The sequence below is a fragment of the Chiloscyllium punctatum genome, chromosome 15 (genome assembly GCF_047496795.1).
Source record: "Chiloscyllium punctatum isolate Juve2018m chromosome 15, sChiPun1.3, whole genome shotgun sequence".
NCBI classification, from domain to species: domain Eukaryota; kingdom Metazoa; phylum Chordata; class Chondrichthyes; order Orectolobiformes; family Hemiscylliidae; genus Chiloscyllium; species Chiloscyllium punctatum.
The window spans coordinates 52,071,676-52,083,004 of record NC_092753.1 but is presented as its reverse complement, the minus strand read 5'-3'; the positions used below and the strand labels follow the sequence as shown (position 1 = coordinate 52,083,004).

General features: G+C 42.5%; 1 protein-coding gene across 1 annotated transcript; it reads right to left on the bottom strand.

The window, feature by feature from the left end:
- Positions 1-1,881: 1,881 nt before the first annotated feature.
- Positions 1,882-3,243, bottom strand: mid1ip1a (MID1 interacting protein 1a). The gene has a single exon (XM_072585125.1). The coding sequence runs from the start codon at positions 2,939-2,941 to the stop codon at positions 2,477-2,479; it is 465 nt and encodes a 154-aa protein (XP_072441226.1). The 5' UTR covers positions 2,942-3,243; the 3' UTR covers positions 1,882-2,476.
- Positions 3,244-11,329: the final 8,086 nt, after the last annotated feature.

The following is an 11,329-nucleotide window of genomic DNA, read 5'->3' as shown; positions in this document are numbered from 1 at the left end:
ACACACCTCTGAGTTCAGTTAAAACAGTCATTTGCAGGGAAAGCAGTGTTTCAAGGCAGCCCAACACCACCTTATTGGGACAACTGGGATGGGTCTGAATCCCAACTTTTTCTAGTAATGCCATACAATGATTTAGAATGAATTAGGATCAATTGTGAGTGAACTAACAATAATAAAATACTTATTGACCAAATAGGTTAAGAAGAATTGTTGTTTAGGACTCTGAGAATGTCTTGCTCTTTAAATTGTGCAATGGGATCATACTTTTAGGTGGGCAGTCAGAGCATGGTTTAAATATCACATCAGATAGGCAAGACCTTTGTTAAAGCAACTAGCATTACATGAAAGCATTAGCCTGTTGCCCTTAAACCTATCTGGACTAAATGTATGATTAACTCAGCCAAATGGCACTCATTAAATATACGACATTACAATTAAATAGAACAGTTTATATAACTTCAATCTTATGACAAAAATTTCAACACGGAAATTATTAATCAGCTTTTAGCAACTGCCATATTAAACTTTGAAAAATACCGCAGCAATTTAAAAAATAATCTGTAAAGCAAACTACTGAAAATGCCACAAATCTGGAAGGACACAAACTAGAAACAGAGGGCAGGCAATGGATAACGCAGATACTATAGTTCGTACATGCCCTTTGCTTAAATTTAACGCAGATTGTTTATACGATGCACGCTTTGTTCTTTGCAAATATCCCTTTTGCATGTATTTGAGAAGGCATCTGTGGAAAGCGACAGAGATTAACATCTTCTACTTATCACACACTTAAAATATTCTTTGCTTTCAAAAGAAATCGTTAAAGAGGTGGATTTGAAGCAGAGTAAGAATGAAGAGGGCGGTGGAGGGATTTGACCAAGAATTTTAATCATGGGGGTTGGGTAGTTAAAGATAATCACGTCAGTGCTGGCGAGGAGGAGTTGGGACAGAGAGATGACATGAATACTGGCCCGCCATCAGTTAATATAGTAAGACGGCATAATACAATAACGAATGGCAATTATTTCTTATGACTGAAGTTTTAATCAGAAATTAAAAACTTACCAGTATTTTTTGCGATTACCGCTGAAAATTGCAGCTAGACTTCGAATCCTTTGTCAGACACATTTTAAAGACCATGCGTTTATTACCAACAAGTTCCTAAATATCGTCCATTTTAAAATTAGTTTTGATATGCACAATGTCTTTTACATATTTAATGAAATATTGTAGCCATATCGAATATTACAAGTAGTTACACTCCGTACAAATCTTTCCTTTTATTTATCTTGCATGTTTTGCTATTGGTAAATTTTCAAAAGTGTAGTGTATCTGCTTCACTTTAATTTCTCACACCCTCTTGGCACGTCAGCATTGAATTTCATATCAAACGTGCATCTATTAGATTCTAATTTGTAAAAAAAATACAAGTCGTTGACTTGAGAAACTGGAGATATTAAACTAACGATCAAAACGACACAAAGAAAGCAAGCTTCTACAGCGAAAGGTTAGCAGACTTAGTATAAAAAAGGTGGCCCAGCAAGAATTTATGGTAGTTGCAAAAGGCGGGGGGAAAATGTGGCGGAACCGAAAAATTGCTTCCACACCCTGAAATAATCTACTCAATCCGGCAGTTATCCAGCCAGACTATTGAAGCTTCCGGGGGACAGGATGTGCAATAGTTCTTCTAGAACCCAGTGCTGAGTAATGAGAGAGAAATACTGTACTCTCTCCTCAACCGGATGAATCAAAAGCTTAATACTTGACATGGTACGAAGAGAAAATAGGCGTAACCCTGCCCGTAGAACGATTCATCATCGACTGTCTTTTGTAAATTTCAAATTGATCACAAGTTCGTGAAAAATCTCAGAGTTTCAAATATCTTTTCCACATAGGTTTAATATACCAGCCTGTACAAAAGTAGGGCTTAATAAGAAAAATAGATTGACACAGGGAGGAACCTCGTCATTATTCTTCAGCAGAAATTTTCAGATGGTTCCTATACAGTAAGTTGCACACAGAAGTAACTATGCAGCTTTCAGTCATTTCATTGGCCCTTTCGATACCCTCATCTTTGTCAGGGATCTCAACCCTATCGAGAGGCGTATTTTACAAACTCTTACACCATGGAGATTGTAAAAAGATACGCGTCTAACTTGTGCGTTTATACAATAAGTAAACGGTATACAGACACGTTACAGTTTTATACATCACACACACAGTACAAAGTAGTGCAAAGTAAAATGATGTAATCCACCGGCACTGCCGCTCACAACCACGCTTCAGTTCCATGAAAGTTTTATTTCTTAAGCACGTCCTACAAAGCCTTCCCTTCTCCCAGCAATAAGACGAAAACACAGAAAAGGGCTTATTAAGTGATCATGTTAAATCCGATTTTGGAGCACAACAGAAAATAACCTGGCAACTTCAGTTAGGCTTGGCTTAACTTCATTAGTCCTGGTAACTCGATCAGAGCTCAATGACCCCAGCTGCCGAAACCGATTTCCTGTTTGTAGCGGTTAGTTAGAGTGTTCGCTTTTCTAGTCAGTTTTGACAGAACGGTGTATAACCCATTGAGATGATAGTGGAATTGTTTCTGCAAGTCTTCCTCTCCTTCCGCCTCGTCCACTCTAATGTCCATGGTGGCGGGTTTATCTTTCTTCCTATCGTCCAGCTGCACCACACCCCACTCTATATCGTTCTTGATGGATTTCAGCAAGACGTAGTAGTTATACATGTCTCGCTTATCCGAGTAGTAGTTAGACGCTCCGGTGCTGGAGACGCCGTTGACTTCGCTCTTGCCTTCGTCTTCCAGAGGGACATCCCGCAAGAGACTTGGCACCATGACTGTCTGGTCCATATTATTGACCGCACCGATAAACTTGTTCATGGCATTGAACAGGGAGTGCTTCTGGTTATAAGTATCCATAATTTGCATCATCTTGCTTGACGTTGTGTTTCGCCCTTCCCGGATGGAATCCCTTCAGCTGGAGCTTTGCAGCAACTTTCCTCCTGCAGTGTGGACCTGCACTTCACACTGCAAACCGACTCACTTCCTCAGCGGACTTATAAAGGTGTTGCTTGGCAGCGGGGCTTCTTTTTTACGTTGCAAAGCAAGATGGAAACTGACCGAAATCTAACAAGCACCTCCCTTTCTTGCTTCCGGGTGGTTCCGCTGCTTTCATGCTCCCATTGCCACAAAACGAAGTGAGTGAATGAGGAGCTCTAAGCGCAGTGCAAAGCAGACCACGCCGTACGTCCGTGCGCGTTCTCCGGGACACGCCCTATCACCAGGCAACAAATCAGGGTGCCGCCAGTGTCGTGACGTCGGCACTCACCCTCTCCGGGTGGACCAATGGTGGCGTGGGCCCTTTGTGAGATCATTATGCTAATAAGTGGAAATGTAGCCAACGGCCCCAGGCCAGACACGTCACTGGAAACCCTGGCGACAAACTGCGCCTTCATTTTGATTGACAAGGACAGCCTGTGAATGGGGTTGGTGCAGTTCCACCTATTGAAGGAGGGGGGGAGGGTATAGCTGCTCGAGCAACTGCTGCTGAGGGGTTTGCTGTTTTATTTACTGCTGTGGGGGGAGGTGAGAGGAGTGCTGCTGAAGCTACTGTTGTGGAGGGGGAAAGTGAGGGTCAGCTCCTGCTGTGGAGGGTGGAGGTGAGGGTATTGCTGCTGGTGGCTTAGTTTGGAAGAAGTGGTGCTGGTGGAGGTAGTTGGCATTGCTTCTGTTGGTGGCTTAAAGAGACAATGCTGCCGTTGGAGGTGCTCCTGCTGTAGTTGGTGATACACCTGCGCTGGTGGAGGTCATCAGCTGCTGCTACTGCTACTGCTACTGCTGCTGATGATGATGGAGATGGGGTGTTACTCTACTAGTAGTTTAAAATGCAGTGTTACAACTAGTGCTGGAAATGGTGGTATTGCTGCTGGTGGTGGAAGTAGTGCCACTTGTGGAGGTGTTGTTGGTGGAGGTAGTGACTCTGGTGCCACTGGATGAGGTACCACAGATGTTGAATGCTGCTGGTGGAAGTATTGGTGGTTTTTCTGCTTGTAGAGATTGTGGAGCTGATCTTGGTGGTGGCATGGACAGGAACAGAAATAGTGTGCCCTGGTATTGCTCCTATTCAAGAACAATGGGCTCTCTAGAGCACAGGTAATTGGACCTGATGTATCCTCTGACCCAGCTCTGGGGATGTTGGTGTAAGATGTTTCAACCAACAGATTGTCAATGCTGATTAATATCATATTCTCATTCTTATTTTTGTGCTATTTTGTCATAATTTTATGCACTGTCTTCAAACCTTTCAAAGAAGGTTGAAGTTTTCAAAATGGAAAGGGGGCAACACTAAATGTATCTCATGAACTAAATGTTCTGCCCAAATTTTACAGGTTTTATATTATTTAAAATAAGTATTTACAGTAGAAATTAGCATAGTTTTGTATCATCGTTTAATGTGAATCAACATATTTTCAACCATTAGTGTTCATGAAAGGTTAGTGGGAGGAAGGTTAGCTTTTCTCTTGGGTGAAGTATGCATCAAACCCCTAGTTGGTTGTCAGGGGTTTTCTCCCATTTATTTTTGAATCTTTAACTTCAGCTTACGTTTTCACTGTGTCGACACCACTCTCACTTCTAAAATCAGAAGGATAAGAATGCAAGTCTCACTGGTCTTGAACACATGATCTTGACATTACACTTTAGTGCACTACTGAGAGCAAGTGTTGCATTGCCACAGTTAGGGTGCCCAAATATCTGGTTTTATACTGGATGCTCTAGGTTTTAGTTGGTCTGGTCATTACTACCAGATGACTTCACAGATGGATTTTCACTCAATTCATTAAGTACCAGTAAGGGGTCCTTTTCCTATTTTCAGCAGCCTTTTAGCTTTTGCATTTCCTACGTTACATTAGAGATTATCCTTCAGAGGTACATATTGGCTCTAATGCACTTTGGGATGTCTGGGGTCACAGCCACATGGAAAATAAGAGTAGGCCATTTCTGCCCTTCAAGCCTGCTCCAGCGTTCAATGTGATCATGATCATTGCTGATCCTTTATCCTATACACTTGACATTTTTAACCTTCAGAAACCTATTTCTTTTATATGTATTCAGTGACTTGGCCCCCATGCCTTCTGTGGTAGAGAATTCCACAGGTTCATCACCTTCTGAGTGAAAAAGTTACTCTTCCTCTCAGTTTTGAAAATGGCTGACTACATATCCTGAGATTGTGAGCCCTTGTTCTGGACACACCCTACATCTACTAGTTATGTTGTCAAAAAACTCCAGGTCTGTCGAGCACAACCTCCCTGTCATTGTTCGCTCTGTAATCCCATTTGATTAGATTCCCTACAGTGTGGAAACAGGCCCTTCAGCCCAACCAGTCCACACCAACCCTCTGAAGAGTCACCCACCCAGACCCATTTCCCTCTGAATGATACACCTAACGCTATGGGCAATTTAGCATGGCCAATTCACCTGATCTGCACACCTTTGTGACTGTCGGAGGAAACCGGAGCACCCAGAAGAAACCCACACAGACCCATGGAGAACGTGCAAACTCCACACAGACAATCATCCGAGGCTGGAATCGAACCTGGGACCCAGGTGCTGTGAGGCAGCAGTGCTAGTCACTGAGCCACCGTGCTGACCTGCCCTGATGTTTTCTAATGGTCCAGTTATAATTTATAATGGACTCCAGCATTTTATTTTATCCACGATTGTTAGGCTAACTGCTCTGTAATTCAATTATCTTCTCTACTTTTTAAAATATATGCTATCCTCCGATCTTTCCTGTCCGCTGCTTGTCCTTACCTATTCTGATTTTCACTGTTGCTTTCTGCCTTTCTATGTTCCACTTCAATCTTTTTTTTCTCACTGTTGTCTTCTTGTACAGGTCCCTGTCACCCTACCCTCTAGTTTGATCATCCTCCAGCCTGCTGCCACACTGGAATCAAACCTGGTATAATCTGTCCAGTTTAGACAGATTATCCACAAAATTTATTCCAATGCCTCAAGAATTTAAACCCTTCCTCCATCAGCCCTTCAGACATGCATTCAAAGAGTCAATTCTCCTTTTCGATCCACATCCTAACAAGATCAGGAAATGTCAACTTCTCCATCTCCTGTTGCTGCCTGGCTTGCTGTGTTCTCCCAGCCTCCTGCTTGTCTATCTTGGATTTCAGCTTCTGAATTTTTTTTTGTCTCTAACCAAGGATGTATTGGTAGTAATCCTGAAATTCCTAACTTTGTGTTCCTGTTTTGTAATTTATTTCCTAGCTCTATATTCTGCATGCAAATACCAAATATTATTGGTACTGACATGGAAGACAACCTCTGGTTCTTCTCCTTCCATCTTTAGAATGTCCTTCAATCATTCAATGATGTCCTTGATCCTGGCACCTCGAAGGCAACATACTATCCTAGTATCCCACCTGTAGCCCAGAAACATCTATCTGCTCCCCTTCAATACAGTCTCTTATTGCTTTCCCACTCTTTCCCACCCCTCCAAGCTGAGTCACTCCTGGTGCCACAGATTTGGCCCTTGCTGCATTCCTTGGAAAGAGACAAAAATACTGCAGATGTTGGAATCCAAAGTAGATTAGATTACTTACAGTGTGGAAACAGGCCCTTCAGCCCAACAAGTCCACACCGACTCTCCAAAGAGCAACCCACCCAGACCCATTCCCCTACACCTAACACTATGGGCAATTTAGCACAGCCAATTCATCTGACCTGCACATCTTTGTGATTGTGGGAGGAAACCCACGCAGACACAAGGAGAATGTGCAAACTCCACATAGACAGTTGCTTGAGGCAGGAATTGAACCCGCGTCTCTGGCACTGTGAGGCAGCAGTGCTAACCACTGTGGCACTGTGGCACTGTGCCACCCTTGAACCCACCAAGAGGCAAGAGGCTGGGAAGAACACAGCAAGCCAGGCAGCATAAGTAGGTAGAAAAGGGTTACACCTGAAATGTCAACTTCTCCACCTCCTGATGCTACCTGGCTTGCTGTGTTCCAGCATTACTTGGAAAAGCCAACTGCCCCAGGAGATTCCTATACAACCTCCCTCGTGCTTTTACTCTGTCAGGTGGTCACCCATTTCTCTTCTGTCTTTTACCTGTGGTGTGACCATCTTACTGAATGAACAGTTACAAAGATTTTAGCCATGTGGAAACTCCACTAACTCCAGCTGCTGCTCCAAATCTGAAACCGCTTCAAGAGAATTTGCTGGCTGCACATGTGGCATGAAGGAGCTTTACACCTAACTGTGTTGCTATGCCATGACTTATCCTTAAAATAGTCTCTTTCTGTTTACTTCATTGAATCATAGTCATATAGCATGGAAACAGCACCTTCAGTCCAACTCCAAACTAAACTAGTCCCATTTGCCTGCATTTGGCCCATATCCCCCTCAACCTTTCCTATTCACGTACCTATCCAAATGTCTTTTAAATGTTGTAACTGTTCCTGCATCTACCCCTTCCTCTGGCAGTTCGTTCCACATATGAACCACCCTACTTGTGAAAAAATTGTCCCTTAGGTCTTTTAAAATCCTTCTCCTCTCACCTCAAAAATATGCCCCCTCGTTTTGAACTCCCCCAAACTAGGGAAATGACCTTTGCTATTGACCTTATCTATGCCCCTCGATTTTGCAAACCTCAAAGGTCATCCCTCAACCTCCAAAGCTTCAGTGACAAGAGTTGAAAAGTGTGGTGTTGGTAAAGCACAGCAGGTCAGGCAGCATCCGAGGAGCGTAGGAATCATTTCAGAGAAGGGCTTATACCTGAAACGTTGATTCTCCTGCTGCTCAGATGCTGCCTGACCTGCTGTGCTTTTTCAAGACCACACTTTTTAACTCTGATCTCCAGCATCTGCAGTCCTCACTTTCTCCTCAGTGAAAAGAGTCTTAATTTTTCCAGTCTTTTTATATCTCGAATCCTCCATTCCTGGCAACATCCTGGTAAATCTTTTCTGAACCATCTCCAGTTTATCAATATCCTTCCTATAGCAGGGTGACCAGAACTGACTTCAACATGACATCCCAACTGCGGTATTCAAATGTGTGAGCAATGAAAGTAAGTGTGCTAAATGTCACCTTCACCACTTTGTCTACTTGTGACACAAATTTCAAAGAATTATGTACCTGAATCCCTAGGTCTCTCTGATCTACAACACTATCCCAACCTCTAACATTTTTGTAAAAGTCCTGTCCTGCTGAATATTTCCAGCTTTACTTTCATATTTTCATCATCTGCAGTATTATCTTTTGTTCTCTGGGTCTCCTGGCTCCTATCATCCATTTGAGGGTGGAAGTCATATTCAAAAATCCTTCAATTAGCTAAAGCTTTCGAGCTATAATCATTAGAATTGTGTAGTTTCCGGGCATGGCCTGTAACTTTGCTGTGATTTTCTTGAGTTTGCAGAGATCTGCTGCCTCTACTGCTGACTTCATGTCACTGCAGCCTATGCTTCAATGTGATAACAGCAGACTTTCCCATGCACTTTTTAGTAACCAGTGTGTTCCCAGGACCTTACTTGCCTCTTGGGAATCGCATGATTCTTCCTCAGGCCAATGCAACTTGCTGCTTTCCTCATAAAGATGCATGAGCAGTCAGCAAATTCTCTAGGTGGTCATCAATACTCAGCTGAATCATTTTAAATAAACCAAACATGTAATTTTAGATTTTTGTCCTACACATAACCCTAAGACTGCTACACCAGCACTTCAATATTCTATAAGAATCTGAAAAATTGCAAAAGTGTCAACTTTCTAACAGCACAGCTCTTGCCTGTATTAAAGGTTTTTTTATTTGTTCATAGGATGTGGGCATCTCTGGCTGGCTAGCAATTATTGCCCATCCCTTATTGTCCTAGAGATGGCCGTGCTGAACTGCCCTCTTAAATAATAGCTGCTCTTGCAGTATGGAGAATCCCATAGCACTGTTGGGAAGAGAGGATTTTGACCCAGATTTTGACAATGAGGGAATGGCAACAGATGGTGTATGGCTTGGAGGGAAACCTGCGGATGGTTGTGTTCCCATATATCTGCTAATCCTGTCCTAGTTGGTAAGAGGGTGTGGGTTTGAAAGGTGCTGTCAAAGGATGCTAGGTAAGTGGCTGTAGTGTGTCTTGTTGATGGTACGTACTGCTGTTGCTGCCTTCACCACGAGTGCAAAGTAAATGTGAAAGTTGGTGGATAGGCTGCTAGTTAAATGGGCTGTTTTGTCCTGGGTTGTGTTGCCCATCTTGTGCTGTTGAAGCTGCATTCATTCCAGGCAAGTGGAGAGTATTGGGTTACTCTGACATGTACCTCATAGATGGTAAACAGGCATTGGGGAAATGGGAGGTAAGTTGTTTGCTGCAAAATTCATTGCCTCTGACCTGTTTTCTAACCACAGTATATGCGGCTAGTCCAATTCAGTTTCTGTTAAATAGTATGTCCAGTATGGTAGGGGATTAGTAGGGGATTTAATATTGGCAATACCATTGAATGTCCACTTAATGGTTAGATTCTGAATTGTGAATTGTGCAGTCATTAGTGAATATCCTTAGTTCTAATGATGGAGGGAAGATTATTAATGAAGTAGACTGAGGATGGTTGGGTCTAGCACACTAGCTTGGGGAGTTCCTTCAGTGAGGTACTAGATCTGAGATAACTGGCCTTCAACTACCACAACCCTCTTCCTTTGTGCCAGGTATGACTCCAATCAGCATAGATTATACCCCCCCCCCCAACACTTATTCCCACTGACTCCAGTTTTACTCCAGCTTCTTGATGTCACGATCTATGTCAAGTGCGGCCTTGCAGCCATAGACTCATACAGGATAGAAACAGGCCTTTCAGTTCACCATGTCTGTGCCAACCATCGGTGTCAAGAGCAGTCACTGTCACTTCCTATCTTGAGTTCAGCTTTTTTGACCATGCTTGGACCAAAGCTGTATTGAAGTCTGGGGCTGAGTGGCCCTGTTGTTATCCAAACTGAGTGTCAATGAGTAAGTTATTCCTTTGTAAGTGCTGCATGATTGCATTATCGAAGAGGCCTCCCTCACTTTACTAATGATCAAGAGTAAACTAAGATGAATTACAGATGGTGTGTCAGCACTGTCACTTTGAACACCTTGATTTAATGCCAATCTTCTGCAATTTCCCTGTAACCTTGCACATTGGACGCTTACTAAAATAGAAACAATGCCCTCTAGAATGTCTCAATTAAACGTGCCTCCACCACACCTCTGGGCAATGTAGTCCATACCCCAACTACACACTGTATGGGCAATGTATTCCATTCTCCAATTACATGCTGTATGAAAAAGTTCGCTCTCATTTTATTTTTTGCTTCCTTCACAAAACACTTTCAAACTGTCCCCTCAGGACCTTGATTCTTTTACAGTGGAAACAGTTTCTTCCTCTATACTCTGTCCAGACACCTCATGATTTTGGAAACTATCAAATCTCCTTTTTGCCCTCTCCTCTCCATGGAGAATAGACACAACTTTTCCAATTTATCTTCAGACCTGGAATTTTTCATCCACAGAATCATTCTTGCCAACCTCTTCTGCACTCCTTCCAATGCATTTTTACTCTTCCTACAGTATGGCTCCCAGAAGTCCTCAAACTGAGGTCTGACCAGTGGGCCATAAAAGTTCGTCAAAACCTCCCTGCACTTGACTCTATGCTCCTATTTATGAAACTTTAGAATGCTGTGTGCTTTATTAACTGCTTGCTCTGCATTATAGAAATTGGGTGCAAATTACATGAGGAAAAAAATAGATATTTCTACTAAGATTATTGGAAGACCTAATAATAGCTCTACCCCCTTCAAGTTCCTATGTTGTCAGGAGGACATCAGAACAAATCCTTATGATAGCCTTTGACTGGGTAGGGCTTAATGCAGTCTTCATCATTAATCTTTTCAGAACTATTATCTTTATATAGGACAAAGCAAGATTCAGGTGGGAACAGTGGTTGATATGGAGCTGATGTTTCAGTTGCACTGAAAACACATTAATGGCCTACCAAGACAATAATTCCTTGTGAGCCCTTGCTAAACTAGGGCATACTTAAGACTACAAAAAACCCTGTCACTTGGCTGCCAGTAGCGTAGTTCATTTTTAAAGCCTTTCCATGGTCATGGTAACCAGAAGGATCAATATTGTGAAACAACTGACTGGTGTATTTGTTACCATTCAAACTGTTGTTATGCTACCGAGAAGGAAAAAAATCCCAAAGATCTGCCAAAATAAATGTAATTCTATGTAAGCTCATTATATTGCGTTAACTTATTTCCAGTAGAGATAACATAGGCTGTAGTGCTAC